General features: G+C 34.5%; 1 protein-coding gene across 3 annotated transcripts in view; it reads right to left on the bottom strand.

The window, feature by feature from the left end:
* The window catches only part of CSMD3 (CUB and Sushi multiple domains 3), a 1,081,491-nt gene that overhangs the window by 955,773 nt on the left and 102,989 nt on the right, over nt 1-22,729 (bottom strand). For all 3 annotated transcript variants that reach the window (XM_033843074.1, XM_019931944.2, XM_019931943.2), the window contains exon 2: nt 7,794-8,016. In XM_033843074.1, the coding sequence (XP_033698965.1) occupies nt 7,794-8,016 (223 nt within the window). The remainder of the gene's footprint in view (nt 1-7,793; nt 8,017-22,729) is intronic.

The raw sequence follows: 22,729 nt of genomic DNA on the forward strand, positions 1-22,729 counted from the left end.
AAGGTTGTACTTTTCTAAGAATGTGTCCATTTCTTCCAGGTTGTCCATTTTATTGGCGTATAGCTACTTGTAGTAATCTCTCATGATACTTTGTATTTCTGCAGTATCAGTTGTTACTTCTCCTTTTTCATTTATAATTCTATTGATTTGAGTGTTCTCTTGATGTGTCTGGCAAATGATTTATCAATTTTGTTTATCTTCTTAAAGAACCAACTGTTAGTTTTACTGATCTTTGCTATTGTTTCCTTCATTTTTTTTCATTTATTTCTGATCTGATCTTTATGATTTCTTTTCTTCTGCTAACTTCGGGGTTTTTTTGTGTTTTTTTTTTCTTCTTTCTCTCATTGCTTTAGGTTTAATGTTAGGTTGTTTATTTGAGATGTTTCCTGTTTCCTGAGGTAGGATTATATTGCTATAAACTTCTGTCTTAGAGCTGCTTTTGCTGTATCCCATAGGTTTTGGGTTGTTGTGTTTTCATTGTCATTTGTTTCTAGGTATTTTTTGATTTCCTCTTTGATTTCTTCAGTGATCTCTTGGTTATTAAGTAGTGTATTGTTTAGCCTCCATGTGTTTGTATTTTTTACAGATTTTTTTCCTATAATTGATATCTACTCTCATAGCCTTGTTGTCGGAAAGGATACTTGATATGATTTCAATTTTCCTAAATTTACCAAGGCTTGATTTGTGACCCAAGATATGATAAATCTTGGAGAATGTTCCATGAGCACTTGAGAGGAAAGTGTATTCTGTTGTTTTTGGATGGAATGTCCTATAAATATCAATTAAGTCCATCTTGTTTAATGTATCATTTTAAGCTTGTATTTCCTTATTTATTTTCATTTTGGATGATCTATCCATTTGTGAAAGTGAGGTGTTAAAGTCCCCTACTATGATTGAGTTACTGTCAATTTCCCCTTTTATGCCTGTTAGCATTTGCCTTATGTATTGAGGTGCTCCTATGTTGGATGTATAAATATTTACAATTGTTATATCTTCTTCTTCGATTGAGCCCTTGATCATTATGTACTGTCCTTCTTTGTCTCCTGTAATAGTTTTTATTGTAAAGTCTATTTTGTCTGATATGAGAATTGCTACTCCAGCTTTCTTTTGATTTCCATTTGCATGGAATATCTTTTTCCATCCCCTCACTTTCAGTCTGTATGTGTCCCTACGTCTGAAGTGAGTCTCTTGTAGACAGCATATATGTGGGTCTTGTTTTTGTATCCATTCAGCCATTCTGTGTCTTTTGATTGGAGCATTTAATCGATTTACATTTAACATAGTTATCTACATGTATGTTCCTATTACCATTTTCTTAATTGTTTTGGGTTTGCTATTGTTGGTCTCTTTCTTCTCTTGTGTTTCCTGCCTAGAGAAGTTCCTTTAGCATTTGTTGTAAAACTGATTTCGTGGTGCTGAATTCTCTTAGCTTTTGCTTGTCTATTAAACTTTTTATTTCTCTGTTGAATCTGAATGAGATCCTTGCTGTGTAGAGTAATGTTGATTGTAGTTTTTTCCCTTTCATCACTTTAAATATGTCCTGCCACTCCCTTCTGGCTTGCAGAGTTTCTGCTGAAAGATCAGCTGTTAACTTTATGGGGATTCCCTTGTATGTTATTTGTTGTTTTTCCCTTGCTCTTTTAATATTTTTTGTTTATATTTACTTTTTGATAGTTTGATTCATATGTGTCTTGGCATGTTTCTCCTTGGATTTATCCTGTGTGGGACTCTCTGTGCTTCCTGGACTTAACCATTTCCTTTCCCGTATTAGGGAAGTTTTCAACTATAATCTCTTCAAATACTTTCTCAGTCCCTTTCTTTTTCTCTTCTTCTTCTGGGACCCCTATAATTCAAATGTTGGTGCGTTTAATGTTGTACCAGAGGTCTCTGAGACTCTCTTCAATTCTTTTCATTCTTTTTTCTTTATTCTGCTCTGCAGTAGTTACTTCCACTATTTTATCTTCCAGGTCACTTATCCATTCTTCTGCCTCAGTTATTTCTGCTATTGATTGCTTCTAGAGAATTTTTAATTTCACTTATTGTGTTGTTCATCATTGGTTGTTTGCTCTTTAGTTTACTTAGGTCCTTATTAAACATTTCTTGTATTTTCTCCATTCTATTTTCAAGATTTTGGATCATCTTTACTATCATTACTCTGAATTCTCTTTTTCAGCTAGACTGCCTATTACCACTTCATTTGTTTGGTCTGGTGGGTTTTTACCTTGCTCCTTCATCTGCTGTGTGTTTCTCTGTCTTCTCATTTTGCTTAACTTACTGTGTTTGGGGTCTCCTTTTCACAGACTGCAGGTTTGTAGCTCCCTTTGTTTTTGGTGTCTGCCCCCAGTGCCTAAGGTTGGTTCAGTGGGTTGTGTAGGCTTCCTGGTGGAGGTGACTGGTGCCTGTGTTCTGGTGGATGAGGCTGGATCTTGTCTTTCTGGTGTTCAGGACCATGTCTGATGGTGTGTTTTGGGGTGTCTGTGAACTTATTATGATTTTAGGCAGCCTCTCTGCTAATGGGTGGGGTTGTGTTCCTGTCTTGCTAGTTGTTTGGCATAGTATGTCCAGCACTGTAGCTTTCAATCATTGAGTGGAGCTGGGTCTTAGCATTGAGATGGAGATCTCTGGGAGAGCTTTCGCTGTTTGATATTATGTGGAGTTGGGAGGTCTCTGATGGACCAGTGTCCTGAACTCGGCTCTCCCACTTCAGAGGCATAGGAGCACCAAGACCCTGTCAGCCACATGGAAAAAGAGAAAAAAATATATACATATATATATATATATATATATATCGTTGCTCCCAAAGTCCACCGCTTCAATTTTGGGATGATTCGTTTTCTATTCAGGTATTCCACAGATGCAGGGTACCTCAAGTTGATTATGGATATTTCATCCGCTGCTCCTGAGGCTGCTGGGAGAGATTTCCCTTTCTCTTCTTTGATCGCACATCTCCTGGCGTTCAGCTTTGGATATGGCCCCGCCTCTGCATGTAGGTCGCCCTGGGGTGTCTGTTCCCAGCCTGACAGGATGGGTTTAAAGTAGCAGCTGGTTAGGGGGCTCTGTCTCACTCAGGCCAGGGGAGGAAGGTGGGGTACGGAATGCGGGCAAGCCTGCGGTGGCCGAGGCCAGCAAGACGTTGCAACAGCCTGAGGCCTGCCTTGTTCTCCTTGGGAAGTTGCCCCTGGATCCCGGGACCCTGGCAGTGGCGGGCTGCACAGGCTACTGGGAGGGGAGGTGTTGGTAGTGACCTATGCTTGCACACAGGCTTCTTGGTGGCTGTAGCAGCAGCCTTAGCATTTCATGCCCATCTCTGGGGTCTGCGCTGGTAGCCGCAGCTTGCACCCATCTTTGGAGCTTGTTTAGGCGGTGCTCTGAATCTCCTCTCCTCATGCACAGTGAAACAATGATCTCTTGCCTCTTAGGCACTTCCAGACATTTTTCCAGACTCCCTCCCGGCTAACTGTGGTGCACTAGCCCCTTTCAGGCTGTGTTCACGCAGCCAACCCCAGTCCTCTCCCTGGATCTGACCCCCGAAGCCAGAACCTCAGCTCCCAGCCCCACCCGTCCTGGCGGGTGAACAGACAAGCCTCTCGGGCTGGTGAGTGCTGGTCGGCACCAATCCTCTGTGTGGGAATCTCTCCGCTTTGCCCACTGCACCCCTGTTGCTGTGCTCTCCTCCATGGCTCCGAAGCTTACCCCCTCCTCCCCACACAGTCTCCGCCAGTGAAGGGGCTTCCTAGTGTGTGGAAACCTTTCCTTCTTCACAGCTCCCTCCCACTGGTGCAGGTCCCATCCTTATTCTTTTGTCTCTGTTTTTTCTTTTTTCTTTTGCCCTACCCGGGTACGTGGGGAGTTTCTTGCCTTTTGGGAGGTCTGAGGTCTTCTACCAGAGTTCAGTGGGTGTTCTATAGGAGTTGTTCCACATGTAGATGTATTTCTGATGTATTTGTGGGGAGCAAGGTGATCTCCACGTCTTTTCCGCCATCTTGAAGGTCTCTCTGTACTTCATTTTTAAATTACAAAGAAATAATTTATCTAGAAAATTAATTATTCTTAAAACTAACTTTGTTTTTAGTAGTAAAATATGTGAATAAAATATTTTGACGCTATGATATATTCTGTCATTTGACTGATACTCTGCCTTCTCCATGCCACTTTTCATGGTTGAGGTTAGAATGAAATGCACTTTTTCCAGAACACTTTTCACCTAGGAGTGGCAGTGTGAAGCTGTTATCTGAATTAATGCTAATTCTGATATCTGCATTAATTATGAAAGGAAAAAAACTATATTTTATAATAGGAGAATAATTAAATGAACCATGTTTATAGTAAGATAAGTATCCACTAAATTTGATACTTGCAATAATTCTAATCACATGTGAAATATGTATATATTATTGCAAGGAGATTAAATATGAACATAAAATAGCATGTGTAGTATTGTCCTAAATATACAAATATATGTGCCTCTGCTTCATGAGATTGAGTGATCTTTTTTCTTTTTACCTTTTGCTATAACTTTCCTGTTTAGAAAATGCAATATTAGCATAAAAAAGTAAGCAAAGCTTACAATTCCTCTTTTTACATCAAGTAGACCAAATTTGTTTTAAGCTAAAGATATAACTCTAAAGGAGTTCTCTAATGGTGCATTGCTGTAAGTATCAAATTCACCCACCAGTATCAGTTTTTATTTAATAAATTAAAAAACTTAGAGGAAAACAAGCAGAATCTTCAATAATTGGAGTTATAGAAAATAGTTTAAAAATAGGAAATTGTGACTACCAAACTCAATATACCTCTTATACAAGCAAGTATAAGACCTAAAAATCATCTTTTCTGTGTTATTACAATTCAAGTATAGCAAGCTGATTTTTAAAAGTCTATTGGAGTTCACAGAAAGTAGCAAAACATGATTATCAATTTCTGAAAGAGAATAGCAGACATACCATAAGGACATGTATTAAGTGAGAATGTGAGAGAAAGAAAACGGAAGAAAGCAGTGAGACAAAGAGACAAACACAAAAATAAATCAAACTGCCAGGAGCTCGTTAGACTTCTAATCAAACAGCAGACTGTCTACAAACACAGTCTGGAAGGAGCTGTAGGTTATACACTGGATTTTTTCCCCTAGTCTTGCTAATTAAAATCAGCTCTATAATATTAGCAACAGTATCTCTTTAGGCATAAAGACCAATAGATATATTGTACATCAACAGTGACCAACATGCTATAGAGAACATATTAGAACTGAGTTCATAAAACAAATACCAAGAATAAACTTGTAATTTATATTTCTGTTTATATCTTTATATGTTCTATACAGTTTAAAAATTTTGTTTTTATTTATCTCATTCATTAAATTTTACCTAATATTGCTAAGAAAAAATAGGCTTTAATCAATAAATAAACCATGGAGATATATATATATATATTCTATATATAATTTGTTTTGTAATTAATTAATTGATTGATTGATTGATTACAAGCATAAGCTCAGAGCTCAGACAAATCTGGGTTGCAATAATGATCCTGCCTCTGGTTACTTTTAACAGTGTTAACCTTGGGCAAGTAATATAAGTCTCATTTTCCAAACTGTAAAATGATGATGATAATAGTAGGAATCTTTTCACATTGTTTGAACAGGGGAGAAGTTAAATATAACAACTACAATATACAGTGTGTAATGCTTATATACGCTCTGTAAATTAAATGTTGTTATTCCCTATTTATAGATTAGGAAAGAAAGAATGAGAACAATAAATTTATTTTCCCCATCTTACCATTTTTTAACTTCCCAGAGGCCACAATTGCTTAAAAAAAAAAGAAGGGGGGTAAAATAAAAATACTTTCTCATTTTTGAGAGGATCTAGAGAGAATAGATCCTTGTACAAACAATACTATCAATGAATTGATAGAAACTACCAGATAACATTTGGAGAGCTTTATTTTTTTTCATATTTATACCAACTATATATCATACATTGCTGATGTAAAAGAAATATACAAAACTCTTTGTGCTTTTAGTTTTATATACATCAATTTAGCTGACTTGAAAGTCTAAGAAGCACCTTCCGTTTTCTTTCATGGCCTGACTGGATGTTTACAGGTGAAGGCAGACACCCATACCACACCTACATACACCCACTAGTGCAGGCAAGCACACACACACATGGCATGCAGTGCTGGATGTTTTCTATCTTGACTTAGTGCTGTATCATTAACAAAAGACATGCAACGTTTAATGATACTAGCAATGATGACAAAATAGCACCATTGACGTGTCTGTCATACTGTATATCTTTGAAATGAATCGATATTAATAATTTAACAGAATAAAAGGAAGTAGAAAATGAAGTTAGAAATCCTCAGTAAATAAATGTAGAGCAAAAAAAAAGAAGAAAAATAGAACCTCACCTGTAATCAATCTAGTGACCTTTTCTTTGTACAGACATGTGGTTGCAAACAACCCAGACATTTTTAAGTGTCGTTCTGACTGCAAACAGTTGAAATGTATACTAAAAGGATTTTATATTCATGCAGCAGTTTCATATACATTATCTCATGAGATATTCAGAAGAGCATAGTGAAATGGACGGTATTTTCTTTATTACTAATTCTTCCAGTTTAAACACAAACAGATGGTGTGGATTGCTCATACAGCCAATGAACAACAAACCTAACCCTATAATGCAGGTCTTATCTCCTGGTCCAACATCTTTCCCACTATATTATATGTTTTCTGACTAAAAGTGGAAGATAATATATATCAAATATTTATTTTAAATGGGAAAAATCAATGCAAAAGAATATGGAAGACTGGTGAATGTATAAAAACTTATTGTTGATAATCTGATTCCTGTAGATCAGGAAGGCAAGTACACAGTAACAACTACTAGAAAAAGTAACAGAATCACAGAATCATAACTCAAACATAGTCAAGTATGTAAGGGTCTTTAATTCTTACAAATTATCTGCTTAGAATATTTTGAATTAGAATTAAATAAACACTATACTACAGTTAAGGAAAAATATGCATACATTGGTAAAAATCTAGGACTAAATGAAATATGCAGTGTCTGGCATTTTAAATTTGTTGGTTGAATTAGAGTTCATTTATGTTTAAAAAGAGTTTTTGATAAGACAGCAAAAATTATCGTCATATGTCTAGATGTTCTATTTTCTAACAAGAAATTCTAAAGAAACACTTATAGACAATCAGTGTGCCGGCTAATTTTCATATCTGTTTTATCAACCAACTTAAAAATAAATAATTTCATTTGTGTGGACAGAAACATGAATGTCTCAGTTGATATGAAGGTCTACTCTTCAGATATTTAGGCTTTATAAACCATACACATTATCTAAAATTAATGTATTCTGCTATCATATAAATATTGATTTTAAGTATTTTGCAGATTGTTGTATATTAAAATTGGGTACATACTGCTGAAAGACACATTACATGTTAATCTTTCACTTTACTTAGAGTTATGCCCATAAAGAATGAAGTCCTGAGGTAAGAATTTTAAAAATCAAAATACCTTTAAGCACTCTAAAGAGGTACAATTCAATTTAAATTCACTTTTTGCAGAGATAATATTAATATAGTAGTGTTATGAAGTCAGACATATGGAGTTAATTTGTTCAAGGAATGATATATTTCCAAATGAATAATAATTGGATGGCAAATATGACTTTATTATAATTGCACCACAAATGTTAAGCATCCTTTGTAAAATAAACTACTTTTACCCAATAAATATTTCCCTCCATTTTTCCATTCAAAATACACTAACCTTGTCCTAAAGTTTGTAGGATGAGGATGTCCATCATATAAGGATAAGTAGTCGTATTCTTCTTCTAGAGCAAACGACTGAAAAACAATTTGTATTCTATTTCGTTCTTCTGCTATTATTACCCATGTACAGTTTGCACCATTTGGATATCCATATGGAAAACCAGGGCTTTCTATAGTGCCATTAAGTCCTTTTAAAGTTCCACCACATGTATAAATAAATCCTGTAACAAAACACAAATAAACAGACATTAATATTACATAAAATAAGAACAATCTAGAAGACATATTATTTGGAAAAAGCCTTTTGTTTTTCCAAGACCTATGTTACAATAATTTTGTAAATGACAATTTAAGAGCTAGGTAAATTATCTATTTTTTTTAAATAGATAAAACATCAGTAGCAAAATACTAGAAGATGTGTCATTTATCATACATCTTGTGCTTAGTAATTATAAACCAGTTGATGAAATAAAATCCTCTACACTTCTGATTCATTATACGTTACATGATCCAACATGCAAACACAATCCTAGAAGTACTTCCAATCTAATTGGTATCTTCCCTGAAGTAGTTTCCAATCTAATTGTGGGCACTCATAAACAACATTTTGACTTTAATAATGTTAGTATGCATTTTGGGTCTTAAAAAATTAACTCCAGTTTTTCTTAGTATATCATGCTAACTGTTTTGTGTATGCAAATCTGTACCATGCAACCAATGTGCCTTAGGAAAATCTGTCCCACTCTGATTTTATCAGAGGGATAAAAGGCTCAGACCTAAAAAACAAAACAAAACAAAACCTATGTAATTGCTCTTTGACCAGAGCACAGTCTAAACTAACCATATCAGAGTGACATCTAAGGTTGGGGAGAAAAATTGAGCCCTGGACAAGTGACAGCAGCCATCTTAAAAACATCCCTACTAGTTCTATGGGAGGTCTAAATTATTGAGAGCTTGACTCTTGGAGATACCTAGAAAACAGCATGTTTCTTGAAGAATTTTTTATAAGTATATAATATTCTGTAGTCATGTTGGGTAATGCAAAACCCTAAGATTTATAAAATGGGCAGAGAAGATGGTCCCCGGCATGTACCTAGACAAGTAGGTACATGCAGTTAAAGCTTGGATCTGGAGGCAGGCAGCCATGGTTTTGATACCTGAAAAGGTTTATCAAAAGTCCAGGCTCTCGTTCAACTTGTCCAAAAGAATTTGGTCAAAGAACACAAAACACCAAGGAAAGAATAAACACACACACGCTGAGGCTGGGAAGAAAAGAGAGCAAAGAAGCCGTTTATTGAGGCAAAAGTGAAAGTTACACACTCTAAGGAGAAGAGTGTGGGCATCCTCCTGAGTAAAGAGCTGCACTACAGGGTTGATGATCCCCCTTTTCATTTTATTTTTAGCGCTTTGAGTGCGTGGAGGGTCTTTTTGAGTATGGGTGGAATATTCATTGAGGGGAGGGTTGAGGTGTGGCCTGGATTACACCAGGTTGCATCAGCTTCTCATCCTGCACATGCATTTGTCTCCTGAAGCTACTGTACATGCACTCTAAGAGCTGTTTTCCCTTAAATTTTTCCTTACTAGTTGAGCGCCACATGTGGAAAGTCATACAGGGTCATCAGCAACCTGTGTGTTTTTATTTGCATATGCTCCCCAGTTTTCACGATCAGAGTTTCTTGTTCAGTTGCTACAAAGTTTCTGTTTTAGATGCCATTACTCCATGTGTCATAATCTTATTAAGTGCAAAACATGGAGGTCGCTTTGCGAACTGCCTAATGCCAATATGTGAGTAGGCTGTCCTTGGGCCTGGTCCTGTCTTTCCTGCCTCAATTTCAGAAGTTCTGATGAGAATTCTTCACCCAGATTTTATTTCCACATCTATGTGTCCTACATGACGCTTAAGTACCATGAAGCTGTCAGTGAGAGATACCAAGCTAATTTTCATAAGAGAAGGCCATACTACCCAAAGTATCTTTGAAACTGGATGTAGAGATGCAGGAAATTTGGGGCTTCTCTCTCTGAGAAGAAATGAGTACAGTATATGTAATAAAGGTATGGATATGTTTTAAAAGTGTAAGAAACTATGCATCAAAGATGGGAAGCCAGAGTTGTAGATCATGGCAGATGGAGGCTAATTTGGGATGTTGTCCATTCATTCCACAAGAGCACCTTGATTTTGCTAGGGGAGCCACTTCTCTACCAAACAGCTATATGCTTTGGAATAGCTGACCCTACTGACTAGTGGTGAGGTGGGTGGCTCAGGGCTGGATTAATCAGTATAACCCTATCCTCCTAGCTGTATTTACTTCAGTAATATACTCTGATTATCTTTATATATGGGAAAGTCGTAAGCCTGGGTTATTCAGTTTGTGATATGTGGCATAGTTCTTGTGATCGTTTTGCCCTTTCAAAAGCTTACCAAGAAGCTGGATAAGGTGTACGTTTTTTAAAAATCAATATTTGTGTGTATACTTATAGTTTTGCTCATGCACCAAAAATCAAATAGGGCATTTTCTGATTTTCAAAAAAAAAAAGGAGAGACAGAAAGGTCCCTTTTGAAATTGCTTCTTGCAGAGCAATTACTTTGAAGCCTTAGGTTAATTAGCTACCACCCATTTCTATTAGTTTTCTGCCTGAACAGCTTCCAATTTGAACTTCATAACTAAATGCAAGCATGAATCCCTTCAGCTACAGTCTGATCTATGGGCTGTTTTATATAGTCTCAAGACCCATAACCCTAATAGTTTTAGAAAAAGGACATATGTCCTAAAATAACAGGTTCAGCCTTGTCCACTAATTCTTCAAGGGCCTGCTGATTCATGCAGTTCAATTCCTTTCCTTTTTTTTCTCCAGGCAAATTGGGAATTACCCCTATTTTTAGCTTCTTATCTGTGTTCTTCATTTGATTTTCATTTTTGTTTATATATGTTTGATTAAACATCACAGTGTTAATAATAAAGTACATTTTTTCAACAGAAGGTTAATAATTTTCACACCCAAAAGATCAGAAGTAAATAGAAACTTTAAAAGCAAAACAAAATTTTCCTCATTTACTTATGCTTCACAAGGTTTGTCATTGTTATAAGCTTACTTTTCCAAGCCATTTCTAGGCATGCAGGTAATATGTATATTTCTATGCATTAGATATATTTTTTATAAATAGAGTCATACTAAGCATATTTTCCTGAATTTTTTGTTTAACTTTGTAAAATATAACTGATATTTTTCTGGATCCACATATATATGTTTACTACATTCCTTTTTTAATGACTACATAGTTAAATGGCATATGGTATGTCTGCACTATAATTTATTTGACATATCTCCTTTTGATGGTTTCATTCTTTGTGGTTTCATGGGTGTAAAGAGCAACTTTGGATGTCTATCCTTGTGTACTTGTGTGATATATCCTGCAGATGGAATTCCAGAAATGAGAGTACTAAATTTTAAGAGACATATAGCCAAACTGTCCTCAATAAAGTAAAAATTATTGCTGCTTTCACAAGGTTATTAAGTGTTTCCGACCTCCAACCCTGATTTTGGCAACACTAGGTTTTTCATAAGGCAAATTTTGCAAGGCAAAAAAAAAAATATTATCTTACTATTTTATTTTTGCATTTCTCTGATTAGTACTGGGATCAAATATTTTGTTATGTGCTTTTCATTTATTTATCATTCTTTTTTGTAAATTGCCTTGTCATATCCTTTACATATTTTTTATTTTTTTTATTTATTTTTTGCGGTACACGGGCCTCTCACTGTTGTGGCCTTTCCCGTTGCGGAGCACAGGCTCCGGATGCGCAAGCTCAGCGGCCATGGCTCACGGGCCCAGCCGCTCCATGGCATGTGGGATCTTCCCGGACCGTGGCATGAACCCGTGTCCCCTGCATTGGCAGGCAGACTCTCAACCACTGCGCCACCAGGGAAGCCCATTCACATATATTTTAATGGATACTTTACCTTTTCTTACTTCTTTTTTTAGGATACAATTGCTTAGGTTTCTGGTTTTTCATTGGTAATCCATATTTGCCATTCATATACTGTACATTTCTAAATGAAACAACTTTGCTTATTCATTGCTGTCATAAATTCACAACTCTTTACTGCTCTTTATAGTGCATGTGAAGCTTCTTCTCCTTTGATGATCTTTCTTCAATATTTGTTCATCTATTCATCACATACGTCATGCCTTAGGTATAAAATGACTAAAAGAACATTATCTTAGCCTGTCTTCATGACAAACTACAACATGAGACAGCAAGGAAATATAGATTATTTTATTATTACAGAATGATTTCTATGATCAGGGTAAGCACACTGTGCTGTGTAAACAGGTGGAAGCAAAACTTAATCTAGATAGTTTGTTATGTGCTTATGGAAAACTGGTCTCAAAAACTGGTATTGCAAATTTTCATAGATTCAGTCTTTGTTTCTGAGTGCCTTATGTTTTATTTTTCACATCTTAACATTTAATGTCCACTTAGTCAATTTATTCTTCAAAAACAAAATTTCCATAATTCGGGTCATATTGTCAATAAGAATTTTGTTAACAATATAGATTTTTAGATTTTCTTTCTTTCTTCTCCCATGTCCATATTTTACCTTTCCTTCACAGTGAAGAACAATGCAATGACTATTTGTACAGCATTTTTTATGATATTTTAAAATTTCTTCTGTTTTCTTTTGTGGTAAGTTCCATGCTAGAACAACATTCACACTGGTGCTTAACTTTTACTTTTTTTCACATTCGTGTTTATCTACTGCAGCGGCTTTTGTGCCCAATCATATCAAGATTTCTTTTTTTTTTCCCCACTATTAAGCTCACATTTTTCTGACACACAACATTGTGTGATAAAAACTTAAGAACTCAGCAGTAGCAATTACCCTTTTTATTGTGGTAAGCAACACATAATATGAAGTCTATCCTCTTACCAATTTTGGAGTGTACATTGTTAGATAGCAGATCTCTAGAGCTTTTTCATGTTGCTTGAATGAAATGTATACCCATTGAACAATAACTCCTAATTTCCCCTACCCCCCATCCTACTTTTAGCCTCTCTGAACTTGACTACTTTAGATATCTCATATAAGTAGAATCATGTAGTATTTGGTTTTCTATGATTTGCTTGCATCACTTAGCATAATGTCCTCAAGGTTCTTCCATGGTATAGCCTATGACAGCATTTCCTTCTTTTTTTAAAGCTGATTTCCATTGTATATACATACCTCATTTTCTTTATTCATTCATCCTTCAGTGGATGTATAGATTGTTTCCAATTCTTGGCTATCACGCATAATGTTGTAATGAACATGAACGTGGAAGCATCTCTTTGAGATCCTGATTTCAGTTCTTTTGTATAAATACCCAGGAGTAGAATTGCTGGATCACATGGTAGTTTATTTTTAATTCCTCAAAGAACTTCCATACTGTTTTCCATAGTGGCTGCACTACTTTACATTCTCATATCAGTTCACAACAGCTCCAGTTTCTCCACATACTTACATATATATGTATGTATTTTTTTTTTGATAATGGCCATCCTAACAGCTATGAGAAGATCTCATTGTGGTTTGAATTTGCAGTTTTCTAATGATTAGTGATATTCACCATGTTTTATATAGCCGCAGGCCATTAGTTTCTCTTTTTTGCAGAAATGTCTATCCAAGTCCTTTGCCCATTTTAAAAATTATTGTTTATTAGTTATTGAGTTGTATAAGTTCTCTATAACTTTTGTCTACTAACACTATATCAGATATATGGTTTGCAGATATTTTATATCATTGCATCAGTTGCCTTTTCACTCTTTTGTTTCCTTATTTCACAGAAGTTTTTAGTTTGGTATAGTCCAAACTGTGTTTTCTTTTTCACTCTTTTGTTTCCTTGTTTCACAGAAGTTTTTAGTTTGGTATAGTCCCACTTGTCTATTTTTATTTTCATTGCCTGTGCTTTGGTGTCATATCCAAGAAATTATTGCCAAGACCAATGTCAAGAAGCTTTACCCCTAAGTTTTCTTCTAGGAGATTTATAGTCTGGGTCTTATGTTTAAGTGTTTAATCTACATTGAGTTGATTTTTATGTATAGTATACATTAAGGATCAAATTTTATTATTTTACATATGGGTATCCTGTTTTTCCCAACACCATTTGTTGAAGAAACTTCCTTTCCCCATTGTGTATTCTTTTTTTTTTTTTTTTTTTGTGGTACATGGGCCTCTCACTGTTGTGGCCTCTCCTGTTGCGGAGCACAGGCTCCGGACGTGCAGGCTCAGTGGCCATGGCCCACGGGCCCAGCCGCTCCGCGGCATGTGGGATCTTCCCGGACCCGGGCACGAACCCACGTCCCCTGCATCGGCAGGCGGACTCTCAACCACTGAGCCACCAGGGAAGCCCTCCCATTGTTTATTCTTGGCACCCTTTTTGAAGATCATTTGACCATAGATGTGTTGGTTTACTTCTGGGTCCTTGATCTGTTCCATTGGTTGATATTTCTATCTTCATGCTAGTACCATAATGTTTTGATTGCTGAGTTATGTAATATATTTTAAAATCAGGCACTGTGCGGCCTACTGCTTTGCTTTTCTTTCTCAAAATTGTTTTAGCTATTTGGATCCTTTGTAGTTCCATATGAATTTTGAAAATTTTTTACTGTTTCTTTTAAAAAATGCCATTGGAATTTTGATATGGTTTGCATTGAATCTGTATATCACTTTAGGTAATATGAAAAGCATATGATTTTTTATTTCATTATTTATTGAAAACTTTTAGGTCATAACTAAAATTTCTTCTCCCATACCACAAAATTTTTTCTATGTCATGGTCTTTTCACATATTGAATAGCTCTTCCTCTGATCTTGAAGGAGGAAATTTCTTCTTTCTAATTTATACTGATACATTCATTATTTGTAGAATGTTCTTTTAGACAACAATCACTATTTAAGGCAACATCATAGAAAATGCAAAAACAATTTCCATAAGACACAGTATTCAATGCTTGTTAATTAAATTAATTGCAAAACCTAACTATCAGAAATTTTGCAGGTAGTGGGTCACCTGAATATTTTATTCTATCCTTATTCAATCAGAGAAATGATCTGTAGTGAAATATACTTGCAATATTCCTTGAATTTGTGTTATATGTATCATTATATAACCTGAAATATTTTTGCTATCAAGATACTTCTAAAAAAAATCAGAATCCATTACAGACTCTGCTTTCTGAGGAATACAGCCTGTGCCATTTTCCTCTTCAGTCACTTCTATGCCTAATCCTTTCTATACATTTTCAACAGAGCCATCCACCTAAAACAGAGCTAACCCTATGGAAAAATCTAAATAATGTCATTGGCATGCAATCTAAGCTATGATTTTTGTGTTATCTCTCAAATCATCCCCTGTAAGTGGCATTGAAATTTGTGCCTTTCCCACGTAATTTGCTCATCTTTTCTAGAATAAGCTTTAAATTATCTTACCTCCATTTCTTTTTTATATACTGTTTTCTTTAAATGAAGCTTATTCCCTTCATTTCTGCTTAGGCAAAATTTCAGGTCCTTCAATATCAAGCTCAAGCCACTATAAACAGTGATAATCCCTCCTGACATTTTTCTCTCATTTTTTCTAAATTCTACAATTATCACTTTAGTTTTCCACATGTATTTTATTGTTTTCTTTTATGGGGGGGGAGAGTGTATATGATATATGACATATCTTCAGATGGATTGAGAGGTATAAAGAAACATCTGTTTTCTATATAAAGCCAGGGAGAACAACAGATGTAACAAAAATCATCAGAAATGTATTTAGCCATAAAAAATAGTTTTATATATTTTATTTTAAATTGTATGATCACCAGCCATTAATACAGTGTTTTGATTTAGACCATGTCTATGTAATATTATTGCACTAGAGATAAGGATGTTTGAAATAGTTGTTGAAGAACTCATTAAAATTTTCACCTAGTTTCATTTTTTAAGAAATCACTATTTTTATTATGTATTCTCTAAAATATGAATTTATTGAGACCTTCTTGTCTACATGTGTCTCTTTAAATTTTAAAATGTAATTCATAGTTTCATTGAAAATACCAGTTTTTCAACGAGCCACAGATTCTGAAGCTAGGCATCCTTATTTCACAATCTAACATGCCTTTTGTGCAAATTACCAACCTTATTAAGTCTGAGCTTCCTTATCTATTAAATGGGATAATAAGAGTACCTGTTTTAAAGATTAAACATGTTAACAACTGCAGATCTCTTTGAATAATATTTTAAGCATAGTGGGTATTATTGATGTTAACTCCTCTTTCTCCTTTTCTTCTTCCTCTTCTTTACTGCTATAATTATTATTTTAGGCCATGAAGCTCGATTACATAATTTAGCTATTCCGCTATCTTTGAATTAAAACATACAGATTTAAATAAACACCCTAAAAAATCCTATTACCAATTTGTCAGAGAATTAAAAATGGCTACTGCCCAAAATATCTAATATGCTAGCAGATGGATGCCTGTAAAATATAATTCCATAACTCTAGTTCAGGTTATCAATAAAAACACATTAAATTATTTTATTCTTTATAGAATAGGAGGACAATTTTCATCTCAGAACATCACACAAATGTTAATGCTGGAGAGCTTGCCTTTCTCAAGGGAGAAAATGTAACTTGATATTGGTACATGCATTTCCCATGTAGGTTTGTAGAGAATATGTAATCTTTATTTATTGGGTGAATGCATGCCAATTGGGTCAAAATTTTTAATTGTGTTGCTTAAATCTCTCTTACTCTTGCTAATATTTTTTCTGTATTTTTAATCTGCTACTAACTGTTGAAAATCTCTGTAATATTCATTTGTCACTTCTATTTCAGTTTTTGTTCCATATATTTGGATAGTAAATTATTAAGTAAATATAGTTAAAATTATTATATGGTCCTGGTGAATTTACTTGTGTATCATTATGTAATGATCTTTAGATCCATCAATTTTCACCACATAAAGTCTTCTTTATCTGCCATTAGTATAGGTACATTCAGTTATTTATGTTAGTGTCTATACTTATAATTATTATAAGATTATAGTCAGGGTGGATTTCTTATAAGCAGTGTTTAGGTTTTTTTTTAGCTCATGTGACAGTCTTTACTTTTGGAGTATTTAATCTATTTAAACTTACTATATATGTATTTGTTTTCTGTTTGTTTTGCCTGACATTTGTTCTTTTACTTCCTCCTTTTGTTTTCTTTTATATTAATCAAGTGGGCCTTTTAATTGCATTTTTTCTCTCTATTAGCTTTCTAGTTGCATATTCTGTTAGCAGTAACCCTAGAGAGTAAAATGTGTATTCTGGATTATTAGGGTCAATTACAAATTAGTACTCATCATTTCCTGAACAAAGCAAGGATGTTAGAGAATTATAACTCTATCCCAGACCCTGATGTTTGTATTATTGTTTTTGTAGGCTTTAGTTATACATATAATTTAAGCAACCCAAAGACATTATTATCTTAATTACTCAGCATTCATTTAGATTTACCTACATATTTGCTTGTTTTATCATTTCAGACCTTTCATCTAGGTTTATTTTTCTTCTATCTGAAAAATTGTTTCCAGTATTTATTGTAATTTAGTTCTAGCAACAAATACTTTTTTTTTTGCTTTTTTAAGGTTTTATCTATTTTTTATAATTGTTTTTGACGAAAGTTGTCCATTACAAGCTACTCCATCAGAGCCAGAGGTAGAAATTGCACTATGTTGCTTTATCTTTATTTCTTATCACTTATACCTTTTCATTTTCTGTCACACCAACCGGTCTCTCAGCCTTTTTTTTAACCAAAAAAATCTTTCATTCTAAAAATCTATGTCTGAACTGTATTTAAAAATCAACTAATATAATTATTCAGGCAAAGACAATTTACAGTGAATTCAATAGTTCAAGGCAATATTATTCACTGAGCATGGGCTAGGTACCAAACACTGTACTGAACATTAGGTTTTACAAAAAATTTATAACAGTGTTTCAACCCTTAGTTGGCAAAATCAAATGGTAGAGCAGACATAAACAAATACTTTATAGATATATAGGGTAAGTACTATAACATGAGTCCTTGAAAAGCTATCTAAAATATAGACTCGTGGGAAAATAAAGATGTATTCAAATTTGAGTTGATTCTTTAATGTATTAAAATTTTTGATGTTTCATTTTTATTCTAGTTTTGCTAGTATCAAGTAAAACATATCTTTTAGGTTTAAGGTAAAAGATGAGGTTGTCCAAGGCATATTTTCTAAAATGTATCAATCATACTGCTCCACTGGCATGTTGTAGACTGCCCTTACATTTCACACTTTGTCACTCGAACCATTCTGCATATCCAAAATATTCATTCTTTCCTTCTTGATGGTAAGAAAGAAATGTGTAATTTTGCTTTCCTGAATTCATTGGACTGTTTTATGCTGTAGCATCCATGTGTTGATTTGTCCATGTAGTTGGGAATTACCTAGGATATTCACCATTTTCTATAATAATAGAATTGCCAGACAGACTTGAGGAATAGCCAAAACATTTCTGGTTGCATTTGAAAGTTTCTAAAGTAAAAAAAAAAGTCAAGAAGAAAAATGGGATAAATTAATCAGGATAGAAAGAACAGTTAGGGACAGATTTGCCTCTTGAAAATAGAAATAAGTGAGAGGAAAGCCTATCAGTCTGGCAAATGAGATTATCTTAGACAAAAATTATCAGATTGCATGTAAGCACTAGCCTGTAATGTCAAAGGGAAGAAATCAGTGGTCTCCAGTTGCTTCCTAACTTCAATACATGATTCTCTAATATATTTTCAACAGTGTAGAATTACTACTATAAACGAATATTCCAGTTGAAAATTATGAAAGTTGAATTATTTCTACAGCATCACCTGCAGACTTATAAAGAGTTTCTCAGGACATTATTGCAAAGTTAAGGTCAAGAAAGAAACTACAATAAAATTGTAATATAAATGACTTTTAACTTGATCTGATTCATACTAAATATTGAAGGAAGAGGATAACATTTAATTATCAAGCATTGTAGTCAAATAAGGTATCATGTTAAGATATATTAGTATTTCAAATTTAAACTTTCAGAAATTGTGGCTTTTATCAGACACTGACCACAGATTTCACATTGTACCTCTAATGATATATACACTATATCTTTTTTCCTTGGACTAAAAGAACATTTAAAAATAATAGTCCATTAATATGATGCTTTTCATTGTATTTTTCTGTTACTAATACCTTAATTTTCTTCTGATCTTTAGCCATTAAAATGGATATTAATTATAACTAACCATACCCTATGAACCATATGTGCTCTAAACTTAATGCCTTTTGGCATAATTCCAATGCCTTTGAATAAACCAAAGGCTTCATAAAACCCCATTCTCTCCCAGCTATTTCATAGGTCTTCTGAATAAATTTTAAAATTGGTGTTATTTGTATTATTCCTTTTATGTTTTTTTCTTTTTTCTTTTTTTTTTTTTTTTTGCGGTACGCGGGCCTCTCACTGTTGTGGCCTCTGCTGTTGTGGAGCACAGGCTCCGGACGCGCAGGCTCAGCGGCTCACGGGCCCAGCCGCTCCGCGGCATGTGGGATCTTCCCAGACTGGGGCAAGAACCCGTGTCCCCTGCATCGGCAGGTGGACTCTCAACCACTGCGCCACCAGGGAAGCCCTACATTATATTTAACTATCATTTGAGCATCAGACCAACAAAAAAGCACAGCAAGTATTGTGAAATATATACAAGAAAAATTAGCATTGGAAGATATAGTTACATACTCCAACAATTGGTGTTTATACATCCATAAGCAAACCAAATTGTCTTTCTCTCATTATTAAAATAAAAGATAACATTTTGACATCAATCACATAAAATTAGCTTTGTAATGAGCAAGAGAATAGGAATTAAAATAACTTTAGCAACTTTTGTTATCTTCTAGTAGAATAATAGTAATTAATTTTGCATAGCACTTTATAGTTTATAAAATTTTTATTATTTTGTCTTTGGATTGATCAATGGCTTTCACTCACTCTTGCTGTGGATAAATATTACACAGTTTTGGTATGTCATTTATCTTCCTTGGATCGTACTTTCATAATTAACACTATATAAAATCATTTTATAAAAATTAAAAATAATGTATATAAAGTGTGCATCATAGATACAAGACTTAATACTTACTTAAGGCAACATAACATTTATTATTCTTATGGTCATTCACAAGTATTGATAAGTATCAGAATAAGTGATAAGTCTATGAATCCAACCTATTTTAACATTACATTCAAGACATAGAAACTGTGAAAGGTAAAATGATAATGGCTTTCAATGTAAACCTGAATAAAGATCTCTCAGAATTTCTTCTAAAGTACAGTCTTTTTATGCTAACTAAAATAACTATAATGCAAATTGTAAACCCACTTTATTACATAAACACTGCAAGTTTTGAACATCAACGTTCCCCTTAATAAATCTATATAAAATGTAATACACTTAATATGACAGTGTCTACTAAATATTATATTTGATGTGTAGGCTTGCTAGTAAATTCCAAAATTTGAATAGACAGAGATAATCACAAGATTAATAGATTTGGGATGCTTACCCAGTAAAGAAGATTTCCTTAGAGGTCTCACAGAATATAGACCCACCATGGTGCACCCCATTTGGATTATTCAAAATAATTCTTTACTTACTGTTTACTTCTTATACTTTTATAAAGAAGAGAAATACCTAGTCTTGAGATTTGCTTCTATTTATTTTAAGCACTTCTCATGTAACAGCTCATTTAATCCTCTCAACAGCCCTATGATGTAGCCCTGAACTTATCTCAATTTTCAGTTGAGGAAACAGGCACAGAAAAAAAAAAAAAGAGTAATTAAGAGTAAATGCCCAGATGATACCGCTATCAAATGACAGAGCTGGGATTTGAACACAAACATTCTGGCTCCAGAATTTAAATTTCCACAAATATGCTATTTGCTTTTTTTTTTAATAGCTTTTCACTTTTTGTAATTCCTTTACTATGCCAGTTAGATCACTGATCTTTCATTTTTGTTCCATCCTCTTCTCACTACCTACCCTTAGTTTTTACCTGGTAAGATTTGTTTTTTCATAATTTTCTATAATTTTTTCTTTGAAATTTTCTAAAATTTGAATAGTTATTTGACCCCTCTTTGTAGGCTAACTTTCTGAGTTTCCAACCCCCTTCTCCTTTTAATTTCTTCTCTGATAAGAAATATAACACACTTTTTTTAGCCCATAAATGTAAGATGAATGGGCTTGAAAAAAATTCTAGGTTGGCTGTTCAAAAGGCAGTTGCAGGGCAGGAATAAAGATGTAGACATAGAGAAAGGACTTGACGACACGGGGTGGGAGGGGGAAGCTGAGGTGAAGTGAGAGTAACATCGACATATATACACTACCGAATGTAAAAATAGCTAGTGGGAAGAAGTAGCATAGCAAAGGGATATCAGCTTGGTGCTTTGCTATGACCTGGAGGGCTGGGATAGGAGGATGGGAGGGAGGCTCAAAAGGGAGGAGATATGGGGACATACGTATGCATATGGCTGATTCACTCTGGTGTACAACAGAAACTAACACAGTATTGTGAAGCAATTATACTCCAATAAAGATCTATTAAAAAAAGAAAACCTGAAGAATCAAAAAGCTCTTCTCATTCTTATGTCACAATTCAAAGGTGTGTTTCTGATTATGGAAAAGCTACCTGACAAGTACCAAGAAAACTAGATTTCTTTTTAAATAAATGAAGCTCTGTGTGTCTAACAACACGAAGTTACTATATGCAGGGCAAATACATTTTCAGAATATATTTGCGTTATTTACACAGCTATGATTTCTATATTTTTACCCTACCTTGTTAAAGTGAACTTCATACCATTCAGTCTAGAATTACTCTATTTCCTATCTCCAAACAAGTACTAAAGTAAGAAAATGACTATGAGGAATACACAAGATAATCACGACAAAGCAAAGAAATTATAAAATGATTTATAGTTATGTGATGATGAATATTGCTTTAATGAATCTCATGGTTTGCCATGGTTAAGAATACAAATAGGTATTCTTTTTTTTTTAAACATCTTTATTGGAGTATAATTGCTTAACAATGTTGTGTTAGTTTCTGCTCTATAACAAAGTGAATCAGCTATACATATACATATATCCCCACATCCCCTCCCTCTTGCATCTTCCTCCCACCCTCCCTATCCCACCCCTCTAAGTGGTCACAAAGCACGGAGCTGATCTCCCTGTGCTATGTGGTTGCTTCCCACTACCTATCTATCTTACATTGGGTAGTGTATATATGTCGATGCCACTCTCTCACTTCATCCCAGCTTACCCTTCCCCCTCCCCGTGTTCTTAAGTCCACTCTCTACATCTGGGTCTTTATTCCTGTCCCACCCCTAGGTTCTTCAGAACCTTTTTTTTTTTTTTTTGATTCCATATACAGATTTTAGCATACAGTATTTGTTTTTCTCTTTCTGACTTACTTCACTCTGTATGACAGATTCTAGGTCCATCCACCTCACTACAAATAACTCAATTTTGCTTCTTTTTCTGGCTGAGAAATATTCCATTGTATATATGTGCCACATCTTCTTTATCCATTCATCTGTCGATGGACACGTAGGTTGCTTCTATGTCCTGACTATTGTAAATAGTGCTGCAATGAACATTGTGGTACATGTCACTTTTTGAATTACGGTTTTCTCAGGGTACATGCCCAGTAGTGGGATTGCTGGGTATTATGGTAGTTCTATTTTTAGTTTTTTAAGGAACCTCCATACTGTTCTCAGTAGTAGCTGTATCAATTGGCATTCCTGCCAACAGTGCAAGAGGGTTCCCTTTTCTCCACACCCTCTCCAGCATTTATTGTTTGTAGATTT

This window comes from Tursiops truncatus, chromosome 17 (assembly GCF_011762595.2).
Source record: "Tursiops truncatus isolate mTurTru1 chromosome 17, mTurTru1.mat.Y, whole genome shotgun sequence".
In the NCBI taxonomy this organism is placed as follows: Eukaryota; Metazoa; Chordata; class Mammalia; order Artiodactyla; family Delphinidae; genus Tursiops; species Tursiops truncatus.